This window comes from Pezoporus occidentalis, unplaced genomic scaffold (assembly GCF_034315485.1).
Source record: "Pezoporus occidentalis ecotype Australia unplaced genomic scaffold, CSIRO_AGI_Poc_V1 ctg22, whole genome shotgun sequence".
Taxonomy (NCBI): domain Eukaryota; kingdom Metazoa; phylum Chordata; class Aves; order Psittaciformes; family Psittacidae; genus Pezoporus; species Pezoporus occidentalis.
Window position 1 is genome coordinate 1,339,587 of NW_026914072.1, and position 22,404 is coordinate 1,361,990.

At 36.8% G+C, this 22,404-nt stretch overlaps 1 protein-coding gene across 4 annotated transcripts in view; it reads left to right on the forward strand.

Annotated features, from left to right (window-relative positions):
* USP47 (ubiquitin specific peptidase 47) overlaps positions 1 to 22,404 on the forward strand; it is a 56,059-nt gene that overhangs the window by 20,830 nt on the left and 12,825 nt on the right. For 3 of the 4 annotated variants that reach the window (XM_062620147.1, XM_062620146.1, XM_062620149.1), the window contains 15 exons: positions 1,474 to 1,570; positions 2,091 to 2,236; positions 3,045 to 3,124; positions 3,993 to 4,142; positions 10,188 to 10,283; positions 10,375 to 10,527; positions 11,810 to 11,977; positions 13,297 to 13,428; positions 14,327 to 14,403; positions 14,719 to 14,774; positions 16,795 to 16,907; positions 17,817 to 17,921; positions 18,247 to 18,454; positions 18,869 to 18,984; positions 21,477 to 21,596. In XM_062620147.1, coding sequence (XP_062476131.1) covers positions 1,474 to 1,570; positions 2,091 to 2,236; positions 3,045 to 3,124; positions 3,993 to 4,142; positions 10,188 to 10,283; positions 10,375 to 10,527; positions 11,810 to 11,977; positions 13,297 to 13,428; positions 14,327 to 14,403; positions 14,719 to 14,774; positions 16,795 to 16,907; positions 17,817 to 17,921; positions 18,247 to 18,454; positions 18,869 to 18,984; positions 21,477 to 21,596 — 1,817 coding nt within the window. The remainder of the gene's footprint in view (positions 1 to 1,473; positions 1,571 to 2,090; positions 2,237 to 3,044; positions 3,125 to 3,992; positions 4,143 to 10,187; positions 10,284 to 10,374; positions 10,528 to 11,809; positions 11,978 to 13,296; positions 13,429 to 14,326; positions 14,404 to 14,718; positions 14,775 to 16,794; positions 16,908 to 17,816; positions 17,922 to 18,246; positions 18,455 to 18,868; positions 18,985 to 21,476; positions 21,597 to 22,404) is intronic. The other variant, XM_062620148.1, reaches the window with a different exon arrangement.

Sequence of the window (22,404 nt, forward strand, 5' to 3'; positions counted from 1 at the left end):
GTCACTTTGGGAATCGAAGTGCTCTATCCCATCCTTTTCTTATTTGGAACCATGCAGTTCAAACTCTCTGTCAGGGGCCCTCCTTTTCTGTATTAATCTGCTGCTGTAGCGTAGTTGAGTAGTCAGGATTGTATTACCAAAAGTACTCCCCTCAAGCTGTGTGTTCACTCACAGCTTAATGAGTACTTGATACTCAGTTATAGAAGGGCCGTTGCCAAATCTCTGCAGTCTGTGTGTTAACACAGTGAAGTCTTCCTACTGTAGTCCCCAGTTGCAGTTTCTCTGCCTGATCCATGATTCCCAAAGAGGTTCATCCTCCACTTCCTGGTTCCCCAACAGTAAGCAAAGACTCCCTCTGGAAGGGAAGCGTAGCTCTGCCTCTCAAGTGCCAGGGCAGGTCCCAGGAGGCTGGCTGGGTGCCTTTGTTGTGCAGTGGAGGGCAGGAGGAGACAGCAACTTACAGCTCAGGAACGAGTCTGATGAAATAAAACTCCTGATACTGCTTTGTTGAACAGACACAAAGACAATGTTTGTATCACACTAGTTCATGCACATTGAAGAATTTTTTCAGAGATAAGACAGTTTAGCTGCCACGTACCTTTTTTTCATTTAATACTGTGAAAAGATGATCTGTATGGAGTAGGGTAATAAATAAAATACACAGTCTCTTCGCAGAAAGTGTCTGTGTTTTTACATGGAGTAGTTAGCTGCTTTTTCATTACTAGTATAGGACTTATTTTGTTGTTTTTAATACTGAGAGCTTCACAATATAAATGCGTATGTTTAATTTCTTGCACTATGCTGCTTACTTACCAACTGTTGTTAATATTGCATATTTTGGAGAAAAAAATTATAGTAAGATGAATGTAAGTAAATTCCCTTTTCAGCTACTAAAAATGGTACTGATCTTTACTAGCTGTTTTAATTTGTTATTATGGGAGGTTTTGGAAGATACATGTGTGAGGGCATGTTAGAGATTTATTTTTTTAAATTTATTTATAGTTCTATGATAGTACAATGCAGATACAAATTATATTTACATTATAACTACGATAGTTCTAGTTGCCACCAGGCAGTAAGTAAGGTAGTACACAGCTGTTTCTTAACAAATTCTAATTTCTTCCATAAAATATTTAGATCAACTATTAAAATACATAGTTATCTACATTTCCTTTGGTGCAGTAGTCAACATAAAGTGTTGGTTATTATTGTGAAACATAATTCATCATCACTAAAATAACTTCCTGTTATTCAAGGAAATTATTTGTTGTGTAAACTGTTACTCTTTATTCCTCTCAGAAATGAGCAGTTGTAATTTTCCCTCATTTTTTATAGTGTAAATAACAATAAATAACGGATGCAGTTCTTAAATAAGAATTCTCATGGAATTGTTTTCTTGTCAAATGTTTTAACTCTTAAAGTGACATCCTGTCTTTCTGTGTTATTTCCATCTCATTCTTCTTGTGTTTCTAGGTTATGTGGGGCTAGTAAATCAAGCAATGACTTGCTACTTGAACAGCCTTCTGCAAACACTTTTCATGACTCCTGAATTTAGAAATGCATTATATAAGTGAGTATGTAGAATAAAAAACTGTTCTTACATTTATGCTGGTATGTATTGGTAGGAGATATTTTGAATTCCTCCTGTCAAAATTTCTTTGTTTGGATACTGAAAAGAATCCTTGAGGACAAAGTAGGTAGATTTCTAATTTATATCTGCTTAAAGTTTTCATATTTTTAGTAAAAGACTAAGATAACATTGCTGATTGTGACGTAGACAAGCTTTTTAAAGGATTTTTCCCATTTGGAAAACCTTGAAGTAAAGTTTGAAGTGCAGTTCATGTCTGGATTTGTACAGTGAATAGCTTAAAAATTATTTTCATTTGTTTGTTAGATTAGTGCACTTAAAGACAAGCATTGTCATTTACTGTACAAATGGAAAGCAATTTCATTTGACTTTTCCCAAGAAACAGAGCTGCAGTTAACCTTCTAATCTGCCCGAACTCTTGAAATGTAATAAATGCTGATTTAAATGCCTTTTTGAGTAATATTTTCAAAGCATTTTTAATTATCAAATATCTTGTGAATAGATGGGAATTTGAAGAATCTGAAGAGGATCCTGTGACGAGTATCCCCTACCAGCTTCAAAGACTGTTTGTTTTACTGCAAACCAGCAAAAAAAGAGCAATTGAAACAACAGATGTTACACGGAGTTTTGGATGGGATAGTAGTGAGGGTAATATGCAGCTATTAAGCTTGTGTGATTTGCTTCAGCACCTGCCTGTTACGGGCTTGAACTACTTACTGTTGATGGGGAAAAATAGCAGAATAATTGACAATAATTAAGGGAATCCTCCTTTTTCAATGAAAACAAAATACTTTGTTTTGGTGTGTGTTCGATTTTTAAAGAAATCATGTCTGTGAGTTTTAGGCTGTTCAGGTAAAAAGCATTATATTTTTGTCGTTGAACTAACATTGCAGTTGATTTTTTTTTTTTTTCTTTTCCTAAAGAAGTAGCTCTTCGAGGAACTTGCATCTGTTTTGAATCATGAATGTCAAATCCACATTTCCTTAAGCAGAAGATAATATGGATAATTCCATAAAATCAACCACTTTTTGTCTTTTTTACACTTGTATAGTGTAATTTTGCCCCATAACCAGCTGATCTTTCCATGGAGTAATCACATGATGATAAGGAGCTGAAAATTGAGTTTTAGAGAATAAACACAAAGTGGGAAATGAGCCAGAACCAGTTTATTTCATAACAGTGCATATTAGCATTTCTGTATCTTTTACATATTCTTGCTTATGTACGTAATTCTTGTTCAGGCATAAACTTGTGAGCATGCTGGCCAGTCGTTTTTCCAACTTAACAGGCAGCTGCTCATGGAATTGAACACTGGCCTAACGGTGAATAATGTAGTGAATAATAGGAACAGACTTAAATAAATTGGTAGCTTTTTAGGAAGTATTCTCAGACTATGGTTAGTATTGGGGTATTAACGTCTCTTGTTTTAATTAAGATTAATTTCATATTCTGACAGCTTGGCAGCAGCATGATGTACAGGAGCTTTGTAGAGTCATGTTTGATGCTTTGGAGCAGAAATGGAAGCAAACAGAACAGGTAAGTGTATAAAAAACTTTCTTCCGTTCATTCAGTGGTGTGGTATTGCTTTTGGATTTTGTTGGGTGTCCTGGGTTCAGCTGTTAACAGTTATTTTTTTCCTTCTTAGTAGTTAGTGCAGTGTCTTGTTTTTTTTAAGAATGATTTTCAAGAATGTTAACTGAGTTTTAAATACCAAGTTATTGAGGGTCTTCAGTAGTTGCCAGTTTTCTTGTTTGACGCAGTAGTTAAGCTACTGTAATGTACAACTTTCAAGAGTGTTGCTTATATTTTGCTTCCAAATTAAAAATGGAATATTCTGAACTCTGGATACTTAATCTTCATTTGAAGCACAGAAAATGGTTGTGTAACTCCCATGATATCTTCCTTGCTGTCAGTATTTATTAGGCTATGTTGTGGGCTCTTGAAGCTCAAGCCCACCCTTTTAATGAAGGAGAAAAGAATATCTTCACAACATGTGCTATGTTCTGATAATGGACAACTTGGGAGGCCAGTTTTCAGTTTTGTAGCTTGACAAATACTTCATCTTTCTGCACCTGTTTGGAGACACAGGGAAGGTCTGCAGAATCAGTCTGTTAACAATGTCTGCAATATCACACTTGGTTTTAAAACACAAACTTCAGTAGTCACTTTTAAGACATGACTGTCAAGTACACTGTGAAGCTTTATATAATGTGGTTTGAGAAGCTCAGTGTGTTCTGTGGTGTGGTGGGGGAGGGTAAAATGAGATCAGGAGGTAGATATTGGAGAATCATTTTCTAAACGTGTAGCTATGCAGTTAAGACAATTTAAAAAAGCCATTGTTCTGTTCAGGAAGAATGTTCTGTTTTGTTTGTTTAAAGTTCTGTGGGATATCTGTTTGTTTCAGGCTGATCTTATAAATCAACTGTATCAAGGCAAACTGAAGGACTATGTAAGATGTCTAGAATGTGGCTATGAAGGCTGGAGAATCGACACTTACCTGGATATTCCTTTGGTCATCCGGCCCTATGGCTCCAACCAGGCGTTTGCTAGCGTGGTGTGTACTATTATGCTGACTAATAGTGCATCCATACACACATAGAATACATAATGCGACAGTGGTATAATTTGTTACATGGTAAGTATCATCCTAGATACTCCATCTTGGGGTGTTCGTCTTTGTGCAGTGAACCAGCTAGCAAGTTCTAGAAGATTTTTTTTTTTTTGGCTTTTTGGTTTCTTTTTTTTGTTTGGTTTGTTTTGTTTTTTTATTTCTTTTGCCCTTCAATGAGTCCTACTGGTGCATGTATAAGGGGAGGGGAAATGCAATTTATTGCCTTAAGGCTGCAGTAATCCATTTTCTTACTGATAAAATCTTCAGTATTTACTTGAGATTTTTATGATATCACAAAGTTTTATTTGGGTTGTTCTCTTTATTGGCACATCTGCTAAATTCTCATAGCACTGTTGAAAGTCTTAGTTGAAAGAACAGAATGTTGATTTAAAATATTTAGTTACCATGTTGTTGCTGTGCTTTTTAAATTTCACTTCTCAAATACCATATGCTTTTGATAAGCTATTTAGTAGTAATAAATACTCTCATACTCTAGTGTTCTCTTTTGCTCCAGCATTACTGATGTTGGCAAGCATATATATTGGTTAGTAGATCTGTGGAAGTCTTCTTTTATCTTTTCCACCCCCTGAAAAGAAGTAATTACAAACTCTGAAATTCCACTGTTGTGGCTTAAAATACCTGTACTATGGATGAAGTTGTGAGAGAGAATAAGAATAATTTAACACAAGTGTTTGTTTAATTGGCTTACCAGGTTTATTATATATAAGTATTTTTCCTTTTGTATTTAGTATTCTGGCAATATTTTTTAAGTGCTTATAGTCAGTAATTCTTAACGGTAGTTCTGTTAAGAATTGTTAGAATTAGGTTAAACTGCAGTGTAGATTCAAAGTACTTTGCTATTTGAAGTTGTAAAGTACAATACTGAAAAGTATCAAGGATGAGAGACATTGATCTCACAGAAGGGATTCAAGTTACTAAAGTCCTTTGACTTCTAAAGGTTGTATTAAAACATTTAAAAGAATCCAGCTAATTGAAGCTGGATTGATACAGATGAATATTTTATGTGTATGGCTTCCCATTTTACCTTTTAATTTCTAGAAATACTTCTGAAATTGATTTTTTTGTTGTTTTTATTCAGTAATGAGATTTTTACACTCTGAAAGTAATGAAAATAATTCAGTGTGTGTAGCTGTATTTGGCATTTAAGAATGCATTGTATGTGTGTCTCAAACTGAGAATTTTTTTACTTGAGATGAGTGTAGTGGAATGCAAAAAAAACCCAAACAAATAAAAAAACAACAAACTTTGTATATTTGTAAAAACACAGCTTGAACAATTGAGAACTTAAACATCAGATTTGATATTTCTTCTGTAAATCAGCATTTACTGGGTTTACCACATTAAGGAAGAGTTTTAAGATTTTTGTACAGTTACATGGTTGCCATTTGTATTAATGCTTCAATTTTTGAGCTTTTTTGATTCATATTCTGATTATATTCAGTTGATTCTCCTCCCTGCATTTGTACTATCTATAGCAGATGTAATTTTTAGTTTTGTAGTCTTCAACAGTGGGGAGATATGGAGGATACTTGCTTTTGGAGAAGGGAAAAATCGCCTGTTTCTAAATGGAATTCTCTGAAGGTAGTATCCTCCATTGATCCATAGATGATGGTGATATAGTAGGTGTAGGTAAAAGGGTATGAGTGAGAGATCAAAACCTTCACACATGCGCTAATAGGGCTTATAGAAGGGAATGTAAAACTTTTTAGACCTTGCTAGTCAGCTCCTGAGGGAACTTGCAGCAGGCGATACAACCCAAGATAGGGGATCTAAGGAGGATACTACCTTCAAAGAACTCTAGTTAGAGGTAAGTGATTTTCCATTACTTTCTAATAAGAGAGAATGGATGTATGAGCTTAAAGAAAGGTTAATTTGTAGATTGCAATGTAAAGTGTATTATCCCACTGTTCGACATTGTGTACTATCAAAAAAATGTAGATACCTGATCTGTTGCATTTATCTATAAATATATGTGTATTACTTCAAAATACTTGGGGACATTGAAGAAGTGGGAAGGATAATGTTACGCTTTCTTTATTTCCTAATATGAATTAATTCTGAAATTCTTCAGTATGTTCTTAAGGTTTGTGGTTTGATTTTTTTTTTTTATTTTTTTTTATTTTTTTTTTTTCCTCTATACCCCAACTTCCTGTGGTAAGACTGCATAGCTACAAACTCATTAGGCAGCTCTGGGCTACTGGGATCTTGTTAGTATGTATCTCAAGTTAGTTTCTCAAAAAGTACTTAAACTATCTGCATTGTTCAGAGGCATGGTTTAAAAAAAATACCACCTGAATTAGTATTTTCTTGAGGTCAATAGTAGATACATAAAAATATGTAGCTTATTTTAAGGGAGGTAAGCAGGAGCAGCAATTCACATACTGATCTCTAGGCACTAGTATCTTTTGTATAGACACTTGAATTTACCAGCAGTAGACATAAGCTAAATTTTTTTTTTTTTTTGACTGCAAAACATGAAAGAATTTTCAAGGTGAAGAACAGCTGAGAGGAGTGGGCTGCAGTGGGGAACTTGGTGCCACGCTGAAACCACCTTACTAGAAATCAGTGGAAATGGCTTTCTAATAGCAGAAGACTAGTAGTAATGCAAGTACTCGGAACATGTAGCAAGTACAGTTCTGTTTCGTTAAGTGTTGTTAGTTTCCAACATCATTTGTATGTTAGCTGTTCCTTTTAGTGCATAACTATGCATACAAGTATAGACCTTCTTTGGGCAGAAATTAATTTGGACTTCTGTGTGAACTTTGTGGTGTCATTGCTGAACTAAAACTTTGAAGGCAGAATATGGATGATGTGATATTTACTTCTTCTAAGCTAGATTGGTCACAACAAGCTCTTGTATTTTTAGTTGAGTATATTGTTTGAACATGGGAAAACTAGCAGAGCTCTGAAAATCCAGGGTGACAGCTAGTTTCCTGGGTTTTCCAAGAACAGTTTTGCCCAGTTGTTATTTATTGTCTAAGTTTTCATGAAAGTTCTACTGTTCCTTTTCACAGGTTTTACAAACTTGCACATTTACAAATGGTTGCAAGTAAGATACCTGTGAAACTACTGACTATATCATAATGCAGTTTTGTGGAAAAGGGTGTCTCTGAAGAGCCTGTCTTTAGCCAGACAATTATTAGTTTGAACTCTTTGTTAGTGAATTTCCTTATGCTAAGTGTTATAAATCTCCTAATCAGAATATTAAAAATTGGATATACTCAGAACTTCGGTGGGCAAGGCCCTGAGCAATTTGCAATAAGTTGGTCCTGCTTTAAATAGGGAGTTTAGAATCAGATGATCTCAGGAAGTCTCTTTCAGGCTGTCTTGTTCTTTTGATTCCATGAGCTGAAAAAAAGTTTATCTAAGTAGCCTTTGTCATTTATGGTGTATAGTAAAGTGTGTGTGCGTATTGGGAATGTTGAAAATGATCAGTAGCTTTAAGGCTGCGTAATAGTTACCCCTTTGAAGATATCTTCAAAGGTAACAGTTACTATAAAATAGAGTTGTCATGTGATAGGTTGTGCAGTGTAGAAGCTTTGTCACTGATTTTGCTGAGTAAACAGAGTAGAAAATGGTGAACTGCATTAGATCAGGAATTGTATTAAGAAACATCCTAATCAGCAGAACTAACTTCTGAGTAAAGATTACATAGGAGAAAACTGGAGGAGATGCAAATGAGTAAACCTTAGGAACAGTATTGTTTCCCGTAAAAGGTTTGAAAAGCACATGGCTATTCATAAAGCTTAAAAATAATGGAGTTCGCAGGAGTTTTAATTAGGTTTTTCAAAGCACAGCTCGCTATGTGTGGTAAGGAGTGAACCGCTAAAGTACTGTAATAATACTTCGTTCAGTTTTGGGGGCACTGAAGGGTGATGGCTTTTTTTCCCATATGCAAAAATGTATAGTATGTTTCCTTGTTAAATTGCACATCACATGAGACTTACGTAATCATTTGCATCCCATCATTTGTATATTCCCATTCGTTCGTATTCCTGTTGATGCAGGAATCACAACTTTTTACAGTTAAAATATATTTTTGTTGTCTTAATTGGCATTTGGTTCATCAGAGAGAGTTCTGTGGTCATTATGGGATGTTTACTTTGTTGGTTATTAACTTCTTTGCTTTCATTTAAGTAGTTCTGAATATTAATTCCTTAACTAGTTTACAGAATAGTCAAAATGCAGTAATGTTTTTTCCCCTTTTTAAGCAGGGTTATAAATTTCTTAATCTTCTTTTTTACTTAAGAAAATCATTCTTATATTTTAGAATGACATTTCTCACATTTCAGTGCATAATCAGACTAAACATCAGCTATTTGTTGCCCTTAATACAAAAGCAACTTGGCATGTGTAATATTTAGGAAGTGAATATATAGACAGCAGTTCAGTTCAGACTAAAATGTTTTTGCATGTCTAAAGAGTGTATCTCTGCTTAAGAGCTGGGATTTCAGGGCTTTTCTGGCTGGATCAAAAGATATAGTGAGATGACTGCCTTCAAGGTACAGTTGTTCTATTGAATTTGTCACATTTTTAGTTTGTGAGTAGTTGTTACCTGGAATACTGTCCCTTTTAGAAAAGTCATTTCTCCTGGAATAGCAGCAGGGCTTTTAAAAAACTTACATTTTATCATTGTTCTTTTCTGCTTCCCTGAGTTTTCAGAAAGAAAGGAGGGAGAAGGGAAGAATTGGAGGCCTTTTGAAGAACTTGGCATTTCCTTGATTTCCTCCCAAACTGTGACTTGCCAAACAACATGATTTAGATAGTAATCTTAAATCTGTGCCGGTCATGTTACAGTTGGTGAGTTTACTCTGCCCAATTAAAGCCCCTTCTCACTTAGCCAGGCTTCAGGGAACAGCTACAGTTCATTGTAAGAGAGTGATTTTAAAAACATCGTTTCTGTAGATTTTAATTAAACTGAGTGTTTAAATGTGCAAATTTTATCTGTTTTCACCTCTATAAGTGAACAGAAAACTTCTGGTTTCCACCTGGTTTCTGGTTCAGAAACCCAGAGCTTACTGGCTTGCAAGCTGACTGGATTAAAGGTTATAACGTTTAAAATCTCTGGGTAAAATTCTTCACTGAACCCATCTCAATATTCTTAGTGAATTTTGTTTGAGCAAATTTGTTCTGAAGTATATACAACTTATGTTCAATATTGTTGCAAATTGTGTTGGGGGAAGACTCATGATCAGTTCGGTGGTATTTTGAATATTGTTTGCTGTAGAAAAAAGTAGAAATCATTGAGCCCATGGATTATGCTCCATCCCTGGAGCATTGTTCAAGGCCAGGTTGGACAGGGCCTTGGGTGACATAGTCTAGTGGGAGGTGTCCATGGCAGGGGGGTGGAACTAGAGATCTTGAGGTCCTTTTAAACCTAAACCATTCTGTGATTATTGACAGAACTTTTAGGCAGCTGTCAGAAGATAAAACTACAGTTCTTGGTCAGTTCCCTCATGAGGTTTACATTAGAAAGCTAGTTTTGTCTTTATAGGAGATATATCTACACGGTGTCTTTTGGGAAAAAGTCCTCTTGAAATGCAGAACAGCCATCTCAAAATTCTGGTAGAAGAGGGCCAAAGCAGGGTTAAAAAAAGAGCGTATTTTCAGAGTAGTTGACTGAACAGACACGACTGAATGTGATGTGCAAAATGACAGGACTAAATGTCATTTTATGTTGTATGTTTATTAAAACAGACAATTTGGATTCACCAAACACTGAATGAATTATTGTTAGCAGTAATTGTGGTTTGACAGTTTAACTTTGGGCTGGGTTGAAGGGTTGGTTTCCCTTCATATTTTTCTGACTCTGTGTCTGTATCAAAGTTCATGTCAATCAAATTTTGATTGTAGATTTAATTGAAGTAATTTTGCGTGTTTGCAATCTCATCGTAAAATTATAATTGTGATTTATACCTTCATAGTAAAACATTATTTAAAAATCAGGTAACATCTTTTTATTATTAGGAAGAAGCACTGCATGCTTTCATTCAGCCTGAGATTCTTGATGGCCCCAATCAGTATTTTTGTGAACGATGTAAGAAGAAATGTGATGCGAGGAAGGTAAAGACTGTCCAAATCGTCTGCAAAAATTACTTTTGGCAAATGACCAATCCTGACAAAGGCAGCATAATGTTGTCTTTGCTTCATCTAGGGTCTGCGGTTCTTGCATTTTCCATACCTGCTGACGTTACAGCTGAAGAGATTTGACTTTGATTATACCACTATGCACAGAATTAAACTCAATGATCGAATGACTTTTCCTGAGGAGCTAGACATGAGTGTCTTCATTGATGTTGAAGATGAGGTAAAGTGTTTGGTCTTCAACTTTCTCATTAAGGAAATAAAAATGTCTAATAAACACATTTTAACAACACTGTTCTTGCACCTGAAAAGTTCTTTAGCTCTGACAGTGTTTTAATTTGAAGGTTTCGTATCTGTCCATGTGGAATTTTGTTACGTTGAAAAAGAGACGTGTTCTACTATATTGTTTCTGTGCTTCCATAAAGAAGTTGTTTCTAATTTCTTAAGTCTTCACATAAGTGATTTAAACTGTCAGGACTTCTGCGTATACTGCAAATCCAGAATGAAACATATTTCTTAAACTTGTGTCTGAATCTGTTTTGATCGAAAGAGGTAATACAAAGCTTTGAAACTGAATGCGGAAGTTGGCCCAGATAACATGAGTGATGAATTCCTTCTGACTCACAGTGTTGTGTAGGCTAGAAATGAGTTTTTTAAAATTTTATTTTTCACTTTCATCTGCTGGCTTTTAACTCTTCTGGTTTTGGCTAAAATTCATGTGCAGTTACATTCATCAAAAAGTTCTTAATGTACTTTCTGCGTTAAAGACTAAATTTATTCCTCCAGTTCTGTTCCTGAAAACATTATATCACTTTGCTAGCTTGTAGTGGTATAAGAGAAATACTGCATTGATATGCATATGGAGAGGCTTTTCTGACTCTCTACAAAGCTTGATTTTTATGAAGTATAAGCAGTAACTCTCAGAAAATTGAAAGAATTACCTGGAGGAAAAAACATCAGGTAAGAGATGGATATAATGACTTGTACTAAATGAACTGCATTCATGGTGTTGTTGACAGAACACTAATCATTCTTACTATAATACCTCGACTCTGTGTCCAGTGAGTTGAAACACAGAAAAAATATTTGGATGAAAATATTTCCAGTTAAATCAGTTCTCACTAATAGGACCATACCCAGTCCAAATTGGGTTTGTTATCTGGTATTAGACTTCCAGGTATTTAATTGAATTAACAAGCACATGGAGTAGGCTAGCTGTCCTGGGTTGAGCTAGTAACAAATACAGTCTTGGCAAGTCTGAGGCCAGGTGATAACCATTCAGTTGAACACAAGACCAGAAAATACTGATCTAAGTGGTGGACTGAAGACAGTTGCTAATAGAAACAAGTCTGTTCTTGGTGCTGAATTGCAGAGGTCTCTAGGTTTTTTGGAAGTTTCATTGTCTTGCAGGTTGGATTTTTTTCATTTCACAAAGGTATTGTTATTTCTTGTTCTGTGTAACTTTAAATGTCGTTTAACGTTAGTATGTATGTCTTATTTTTAAGAAGTCTCCTCAGACTGAGAGTTGCACTGATAGCGGAGCTGAGAATGAAGGCAGTTGTCACAGTGATCAGATGAGCAATGATTTTTCTAATGATGATGGAGTTGATGAAGGAATCTGCCTTGAAAGCAGTAGTGCAGCAGAAAGAATTTCTAAGGCTGGCAGTGAAAAGGTATGTTTAGAAAAATGTTGTACTGGCTTTGATTGAGATGGAGTTAATTTCCTTCGTAACAGCCTGTATGGTGCTGTTTTGGATTTGTGACTAAACCAGCAGTGTTGGTAGCACACCAGTGTGTTACCTTTCTGAACAGTTTTACACTGCATGAAGGCTTTCTCTGTTTCTCATTCTGCCACTGTAATGAGTAGGAATAAGGGTGGGCATGAGTCTGGAAAGGGGGATACAGCTAGGATGGCTGACCTGAATTGACCTGAATATCAGGTCAGATACTCAATGTTCATTCAGTCATCTTGTGTTAATGTAAAGGAATCAAGCAGCAAGTTACTCGAGGACAGCAGCCATCCGTCTGTGGGACATAAATATCGGCAGAGATCTTAGAGAAACTAATTGAATTTTCTTGCCAATATAAAATTCATTAAAAATACTTGAGTTTTATGGTAATGTCTACAGTGTGTGCTTCAGGTGGTGTTATTTAGTAAACTCATCTGAAATATGGCCAAAAGCTTATACTCAGACTTGTTAGGAAGCTGTTTGGATGTAACTGTTACTTTGATAAATATTTAAAGGCTGAGTGGCATTTTAATCTGCACATCTGTCTCTGTTTACATTTACCTTAAACCATCTGAAAGGGTTTTTTGGTAAATGTTCTGAATACTGTCAATCTTAGCTGGAAAAAAGAAAAATTAATAGACAGTCACTTGACTCGAACAGGAACAGTGCATTGTAATGTGTCTAGTGCAAATGTCATGTCCTAGTATTGACAGTAGCTTTGGCCAATTGGCCAGGTTGTTCTCAAGGTAAACCAACTGTCAAGCCATGTTGTTACTTTCTTGGTTTGGATATCTTAATAATGGATGCAGTGTATGCTAAGAATTTGCAGAACACTTCCTCTGTGTAAACTGGAAATACTTAAATGTTTTAACATTCATAAGAGTCATTATTGCTCAGTTCTATTTTTTACTGTATAGACAACATTGAAGGTATGTTCTTTGTACCCTTTATTTCCTTCCTTTTTATATATGGAAATAAGGGGTTGTGACAGCAAACTCAGGGTCATATGAGTGAAATTAAGGGGGAGTGCTGATAAGCACTGAATGGCATGTTGCCGATTTGCAACTTACATTAAGGGGCAAAAAGCAACAGAGAATGCAAAGGAGTGTGATAGCAAATAAGCCTCATCTGTTTTATAATAGAGAATGGTTTATGTAGTTGGGTTTAAAAATATTTGGGCTTTTATTGTTTAAAAGCTTTTATAAACAATCATTTGGTTACCTTTTTTTAATATGTATCACACCTTTCTCTTCTCTCCCCAGAGTTCTTTACTGTATGAGCTGTTCTCTGTTATGGTTCATTCTGGAAGTGCTGCTGGTGGCCATTATTATGCCTGTATAAAATCTTTTAGTGATGACCAGTGGTACAGTTTTAATGATCAACATGTTAGCAAGGTAAAAATACTGTTTTTAGTTATCTCTGTACTCACAGATGAACCAGTAAATTTCTGGTTTTCCATGTTATTTTTCACTTACATATAATGAAGCTGGGTTTATGCGTAGGTATTTCAAGCAAGTACTTTGTTTCATATTCGCATCCTAATGTCCTGCCACATACATAGGTTTCACTCATTAGCTAAAGTGATTTATAGTAGGTTTATTTATTTATGTATGGGGTTTTGTGCATTGGGGTGTGGGGGGAATGTTTCTTGATGTTGAAGTGGGGGGATGGTGGTTCATAAAGAAGCCTTCCGTTTATGAGGGTGGTGAGGCACTAGAATGGGTTGCCCAGGGAAGTTGAATGCTCAATTGCTGGCGGTGTTCAAGGCCAGGTTGGACAGAGCCTTGGGTGAGATGGTTTAGTGTGAGGTGTCCCTGCCCGTGGCAGGGGGGTTGGAACTTGATGATCTTCAGGTCCTTTCCAACCCTAACTATTCTATGATTCTATGTACAGACCAGGCTGAATTTAGAATTTTGCCTTCCATATGCATGAAGAAAGTATCTTCCTTAGAGAAGTGTATCAGTAGATGTGTTGTAACCCACATTGTGCTGTTAAACCTGTCGTGCTGGTGCCTTTCAGATATTAATGTGTACTCATAACAAACATTATTACAATCAAGAAAATGGATGCTGTTAAATTCCTTTAAAAAAAAAAAAAGCTTGTGCTGTAAAATGAAGGGGCAGATCATTGTGAAAGTGGGTTGGGCTGGGTTTTTTTTGCAGTCAGCAAATAAGCAGGAATATGAAAAAATAGAATGATTAATATTGTGTGTTAATTGCATTCTATTTTTCTTGATGAGAATGTGTCTTGTTTAATGGAAGTTTCTCAATCGTTAAATTGATCTCCTCTTAGATAACTCAGGAAGATATTAAGAAAACTTATGGTGGATCTTCTGGAAGCAGAGGCTATTATTCCAGTGCTTTTGCTAGGTTAGTAGTACTGTAATATTACTTTTAATTCTGGTGGTGTTTTAGTGTAATCAAATGAATGGCATAGATGCATGTGCTTAATGTGTTAGCTTGAAATTAATAGTAGAAGCTTCAAATAGTCGTAATAACTATGCTCACTACTGTGTCAGTCGTTAAAAGAATGCGATACTTACTTTTGAAAATCCCTTTTGGTTAGTGTATTGCTGAGATACATGTAACACAGCTCATTACTGAAAAAAAAACCCAAAACTACTTTTGAAGTCAGTATTGTCCTCCTATATGATAAATTCATATAACTATTCTTTTCTCCACCAGCTCCACAAACGCATACATGCTGATATATAGACTGAAGGATCCAACAAGAAATGCAAGTAAGCACGTTTTGCAGTTCTTAAGATTCTGTTGTGGAATAAGGAAGTCTTTTACATGTGCTGAGTACTAATTTCTCTGAAGATTGTGGTACTGCTATTTTTAGGGCAAACTAAAGTAATTTCTATTATAGGAAGCATTCTTTTATAGCTTTTCATTCCTCTTTTTATAGTAAACCTTTGTGGATCATTAGGAGATGGTCATGATTTATTTTTTTTTTAAATATTTTTGTATCATGGAAATCAAAACCAGGTTTACTGGGTGTCGTGGTTTAAGCCCAGCAGGCAACCCAGAACCACGCAGCTGTTTCCTGACTCCCCGCCTTACTCCCCCTATTCCTGGAGGGATGAGGAGGAGAATCGAAAGAATGTAACTCCCACAGGTTGAGATAAGAACAGTCCAGTAACTAAGGTATAACACAAACCACTGCTGCTACCACCAATAATAATAGAGATAAGGGAAATAACAAGGGAAGAGAATACAGTCACTCACCACCTGCCGACCGATACCCAGCCCGACCCGTACAGTGATCTAGCCTTTCTAGGTGACTGCCCCCAGTTTATATAGTGGGCATGACGTGCTGTGGTATGGAATACCCCTTTGGCTAGTTTGGGTCAGGTGTCTCTACTTCCTCCCGGCTTCGCCTCCTCCCTTGCAGAGCATGAGGCTCAGAAAGTCTTTGGTCAGAGTAAACATTACTGAGCAACAACTAAAAACATCGGTGTTATCAGCGTTGTTCTCAGGCTGAGAGTCAAAAACACAGCACTGCATCAGCTACTAAGAAGGAGAAAAATGACTGCTACTGCTGAACCCAGGACACCGGGTGACACTGAATAAACTGTAATGCTGTATAGTGTCATGATTTATAGTGGAATAAAAAAGATATTTCTTAAAAATGAGTATGTAAGAACCCCGTAATGACAGTTTTACTTTATAAACAGCCCTTAGTGTCTGTTTTTAAGTTAGGAAGAGGTGTGACAATATACTGTAAGTTTCATAGTTAGAAACAAATCTTGGATTTCAGAGTCTCTCATTCCCCTCATCTTTGATCAAATTCACCAAGGCTGAGGATTGGTGAATGGATGCCTGGCCCTGCTGCCAGGTTGATTAATCTTTGAAATATGATACAGTGGAAAATAAAGATTCTATTTGGATTCAGAACAGGAATATCTTGTTAGAGGTTGCATTCAAATATTATCTAATTTCATATATCTTTAACTGTACATATTACTAACTAAATTACTAAAATTCCAGGATTTCCCTTGTAGATTGTTAATGTAGTAGAAAATGAAAGTTGGATAGAACTTTTTTTAAGCAGTATCAAAACAGAAGGAAGCATGTTTGCTATTTTCCCCTTTCTTGTTAATCCCTTGTTAGAAGCACAGCTGTAGAAAGAAACTGGCAGAACAGTGGCTAGCCATACCCATCAGAAGTGTGCCTGGAAGAATCAAGTATTTTATTTATTTTTGAACTGGTTGAATTGAGCCAAAGATTAAATTGCTTGCAGTGTCAAAGCTGTATGTGTTTTTTCTTGAAGGAAAAAATCAGTAGTATGTCCTTATAAAGGGAAACTTGTCAGTTTGAGTAGGAAGTACACTAATCTGCATTAAGTGCAATATTTATTTTATCACAATGTAAGCAGTATCTTGGGACTTCTGTTACCACCTGCTTCGCTTTCTAGAACAGAATTTACCTTTAAAACAGGCTCAAGTGCAGTCATCAGTGGTAGTGTATTTTTTTGTAATAGCAGTGCTTCCCTTAGCTGTATTGGAATATTAATCATGTGCTAATAGCATTTTCTTGTGCTGCTGATGTATGATTAGAGAGGATAAAAGGCTGACTTTGATGTCATTTAAACCACAAAAAAAAGAGAACAGGACGTGGTATAGTGGTAAATGTGGATGGAGAAGAGAAAGGAAAGAAAGCAGGAAAGATAACTATTACATATACCCATAATTCAAAAGATATTGCCCACTGTGGAAGAAATTGTTTTTAATACTATTGCTTTGTTTTTATTGGCAGAGTTTCTTGAGGCACATGAATATCCAGAGCATATTAAACAGTTGGTACAGAAAGAGAGAGAATTGGAAGAACAAGAAAAGAGGCAACGTGAAATTGAGCGCAACACTTGCAAGGTTAGAACTTCTGCTAACAATGCATTTCTAGCAAGAAATGTTTCTGTAGTAAATAGTATTTTTTTAATATAATGCAGGAACTCTTGTGATAAGTGTATGTGTATTTATAATTCTTTAAAATGAATTGTCAACCTATTGGAAGCCTGTATGCAGTGGAGGCATCTATTAGAGTTATTTACCAGAGATTTTTTTTTGTTGAGTTCATGTCCTCCATGAGAATTTGACTTGGTATTAAATCTAGACCGACACTATGGTTAGTCAGACATCACTTGATTTCAGAAAAATGCATTCCAAACAGTATGTAGTGCTGTATGCTAGGTGTTTTGTACTGCTAAATAACTTTGTGTTAGGATATTTTTGTGAAATGATGTTTCTGAAATGAATTCAAAATGATTGTTTAGCAGAAAGAGTGAAATCTTTTCCAGCCACAGATTCAATAGTAGCGGAAGTAATATGACTTCTCTGACTTAGAAGCACGACAGTCAGCTGGTCTACCTGTGAATCAAGTGATTGTTTTATTAGAAGGTTCTCTATGGTTGTAAAATATGTAACTGTATGTGAAAAGGAGTTTCACATTCATTGTTTCTATGTGGATTTTGTTTTGGAAGATTTGGCATGCTGCCTACAGTTTAAAGATGTTCTGGTTGTAGATGTTGTACCCTAGCTTGGAAAAAGGTGCAGATACACATACGTACACACACTAGTGCTATTTGCTGTGCCTTTTGGCATTTTGTATCTGCAGGTGTGTAACCAGCTGAAAGGAAATTGGCCTATAGCTGAAGTAGAGATAAAGATGTATTTGGTATTGGATTGTATGAATATAGGGTTGTAAATTTAAATGAACTCTAACATGAAAAGTATTTGCAAAAATACTTTCATGGTAATTATTCTTCCTTTTGTATTTCCTAGATTAAATTGTTCTGCATGCATCCCACAAAACAAATAATGATGGAGAACAAGTTGGAGGTTCATAAGGACCGGACACTAAAGGAAGCTGTGGAAATAGCTTATAAGGTATGATATGCATAACAGAATAGTGTAATTGTTCGATGTAATTTTTTCTGCTTTCACATGCTTATATTCATATTTGTCAAACTTTACTCTTCTACATTTTGAGTAGGCTTTTTTTTTTTATTTTGAAAATGTGTATATATATATTGCATGTGTGTATATAAGATCTATGATTCACGTGTATGTGGTTTTTCTAAAATCAGATTGGAATTTTTCAGAGAATTCCTGGATGCACGCATAGTGAGAGATTTCTAGATTACAAGGGAAAAACTAAACTCTCAAACTATTATTAAATGTTTAGGACTTTTTGTCTGTGTGCTTGGTTTAGCTAATGGATTTAGAAGAAGCGGTTCCTTTGGATTGCTGTCGTCTTGTCAAATATGATGAGTTTCATGACTACTTGGAACGATCTTATGAAGGAGAAGAGGATACACCAATGGGTTTATTACTTGGAGGTGTCAAATCAACATACATGTTTGATTTACTGTTGGAAACAAGACGACCTGACCAGACTTTCCAGTGCTATAAACCTGGTGGTAAGACATGTAATTACAGATAGACCAGGACAGACTAAAATCATGTATTGCATGATGGCATGAAACTAAAACTTGTAAAACAGTAATTCATTATGATGTATGAAAAAAGAAAAACTTTGTTGAACTAAATTTTCTGAAGTCAGTACTTACTGTGCTGTGCTAATAGAAGTGTTTCTAATTGAAGTAGTTCTAAGGTACACTGAAATTTGGCAAACTGAAACATTTTGCCTCTGGTGTTAAAATTGATGGAAATTTAAATTCTGAAATTGGACTGCTTTTCAAATTCATTACTGTTTGTATGCATTTAATGCAACCCCCTAATCAGTACATTAGACAAGTATATGTGTGTTTTCTTTGCCTGTTAAATTCTCTCATATATATTTGGTTTTATTTTATTTTTCCTCTTCCCCACAGAGGTCATGGTAAAGGTTCACGTAGTTGACCTAAAGACCGAATCTGTTGCTCCTCCAATAAGTGTACGAGCCTATTTGAATCAAACAGTTTCAGAATTTAAACAGCTAATTTCTAAGGTAATTTGCAGTTATTAAGGACTTGCATTACAGAGCTTTCATTCACTCCAACTATGAAAATGTATCATAATTTAAATATCTGAGAGCCTGCACCTTTTGCAGTTCACGTGTTTCACGTCAAATAAGTTTCATTTAGGTTTTTTATTTGAGCTTGTCTATCTGCTTACAGGTGCTAAAAGCAGCAGTCTGCTTCTTGCTTCCACCCAGACGTGTACTCTGGCTTTTGCACAATCTGAACCACTGTCTGGCCATATTGCTTACTAGCTTACCAAATAATAAGTGTTTTGGGGAAGCTGAAGAGTCAGGTTCATGTTCTTTCGGATTATTAACTTGAACCACCTCAGTGATTATGCAGTCAGTGGCAGAACTAGTGAACAGGTGATCAGTCAATAGAGGGTTTGTGGGTCAGGGTTAAAGGGAGAACAGCGATGGGAGGCATTACTGTGGGGATCTGTTACAGACCGCCTGATCAAGAGGAATCTGTGGATAAAGCATTCTATAGACAGATAGAAACAGCCTCACGCTTGCAGGCCCTTGTTCTCATGGGGGACTTCAACCAGACTGGTATCTGTTGGAGGGATGGTACGGCCCGGCACAAGCAATCCAGGAGGTTCCTTGCCTGTGTGGAAGACAACTTCCTTCTGCAACTAATAGAGGAGCTGACAAGGAGAGGTGCCATGCTTGACCTCGTGCTCACCAACGGGGAAGGGCTGGTTGGAAATGTGACGCTCCAGGGCAGCCTTGGTTGCAGCGATCATGAGATGGTCAAATTTGAGATCCTCAGGACAGTGAGAAGAGCGTGCAGCAAGCTCACTGCCCTGGACTTCAAGAGAGCAGACTTTGGCCTGCTTAGTAAGGTTCAATGGGATATCACCCTAGAGGGCAGGGGGCCCAAGACTGTTGGTTGATATTCGAGGATCACCTACTACAAGCTCAGGAGTGTTGCATCCCAACTAGAAGGAAGTGCAGCAGGAGGGCCAGGAGACCTCCTTGGATGGATAAGGAGCTGCTGAGGAAACTTCAAGGGAAAACAGAGGCTTATAAAAGGTGGAAGCAAGGACAGACGGCATGGGAAGAATACAGGGATGTTGTCCGGGAAGCTAGGGACCAGGTTAGGAAAGCTAAGGCCCAGTTAGAATTAAACTTGGCTAGGGATGTGAAAGATAACAGGAAGGGATTCTATAGGCACACTGCAAATAAAGGACAGGCTAGGGACAATGTGGGCCCTCTCTGGAAGCTATCAGGGAGCTGGCTATCCTGGATTTGGAGAAGGCTGAGGTTCTTAATGGCTTCCTTGCCTCAGTCTTCACTGACAAATGCTCTGACCGCACCACCCAAGTCTTGGAAGGCAGACGCAGGGACTGTGAGAATGAAGACCTTGGGCCCACTGTAGGAGAGGATCTGGTTTGAGACCTCATCTAAGAACCTGAACGTGCACAAGTCCATGGGACCTGATGAAATCCATCCGCAGGTCCTGAAGGAGCTGGTGAATGAAGCTGCTAAGCCGCTGTCCATCATATTTGAAAAATCATGGCAATCAGGTGAAGTTCCGAATGACTGGAAAAAGAGAAATATAACCCCCATTTTTAAGAAGGGGAAAATGGATGAGCCAGGGAATTACAGACCAGTCAGTCTCACCTCTGTGCCTGGCAAAATCTTGGAGCAGATTCTCCTGGAAGGCATGCTAAGGCACATGAAAATCAACAAGGTGCTTGGTGACAGCCAGCATGGCTTCACTAAGGGGAAATCCTGCCTGACCAATTTGGTGGCCTTCTCTGATGGGGCTACGGAACTGATGGACAGGGGTAGAGCAGTTGATGTCATCTACCTGGACTTGTGCAAAGCATTCGACACTGTCCCACACGACATCCTTGTCTCTAAATTGGAGAGACATCAATTTGATAGGTGGACCACTCTCCCTACAAACCCTCTGTTTCATTCCAACAGCCTCTTGTTATTAAGATGCAGATTGATCTTTAGATGTTCTTAAGCCATGGGATGTTACTGCTTCCGTTAAATTTGAAGACAGCTGTTTTACTTGGTCACATCTGTGTAAATTAGTTCAGTGGTTGGTGTAACTTCATAATATGCTTTATGAAACATGATTTCAGTAATTCAAATTCAGTGTAATTAAGTGAACAATGAGCAAAACTTGATGCTCAAGAATATTTTTTATTTTCATTTGATACGTACCCTAAATAAGGCTGATTGCTGGTCATTAACCATTTGTGAGATCTCTGCAAAGCCAAGCCATTTTTGTCTACTGATGTTTTGGAAAAACTAGTATTTGCTACATATCAAATAATGGAGGAAAGGAACTGGAATTGAACAGGTTTGGGAGGTTTTTCCCCACATTCTCTTCTGCAGTTTATATGTCAATAAGCAAACCTTGTCCTTTCCCTGTGAATAATCTTAAAAAATGAAATACTTGCTCCAGTACTTCAAGTTACATGTGAAGTGCATGTTACCTTCCTGTCAATGTCTTACTTTAGGCTACACACCTGCCTGCTGAAACAATGCGGGTAGTATTAGAGCGCTGCTACAATGACTTGCGTCTGCTGAATGTTTCCAGCAAAACACTGAAAGCTGAAGGCTTTTTTAGAAGCAACAAGGTACATGCTGTGGTTTTTTAATTGTTCACTTCATGTATTTGTAAACTTTACGGTTGTGTTGTAAAAGGTCTGGATAGCCGTGTTGAATTTGCAGTGGATAACTGTCACATTTCACTCTGGTGGTTTTTTTTTAACTAGCAAATATTATGGTGCTGATGAATACTGTAGAGTATATGTGAAACCAGGTGTATGTAACAAGGAAAGCAGATTCAGCATCAGACATCTGGTTCAAATGATAGTGAGGTTAACAACTTTATGATGACTTTTAAAAGTCAACCCTTATTAGGGAACAAAGGTTGGCATATTACTATGAAGCCTGCATAATTTATTTTCTGAACCTTCTGAACACCTGTGCCTGTTCTTAGTAATAAAGTTCTTGAAAAACAAATGTCAGAACTAAGAGAAGTTCTGGTGGGCTTTTGTCTTAAATTCAGTAGTTTTACTCTGCAGATTCCCCCAGCCAAATTTATATTGTTTTTTCCAGAAAGTTTTCTAATAAAGGTTTCCAATAATAGTTGTGTAGTGCCACAGAAAAAGAGAGACTTATTACTTACTTAACTTCATCTGAAGCATTGCCCTTTTAGCTGCAGTAGTAATAGCACACCTTTTGGCACATTTTGGTGTCTGAAATTTCATCAAGGATAGTGTGTTCTTGAGTTTACGAAGGATTAGCGAAAGCTTTGGTGGCTTATAGCTGAGTGAAACAATGTCATTGACTTGTTGCTCAGTTACAGTGAGCCCTCTGGCATTTGCCTTGTCACTGAAACACAGTGGCCATTGACAAAAGGAAGAAAGAAAATTGTTCCCT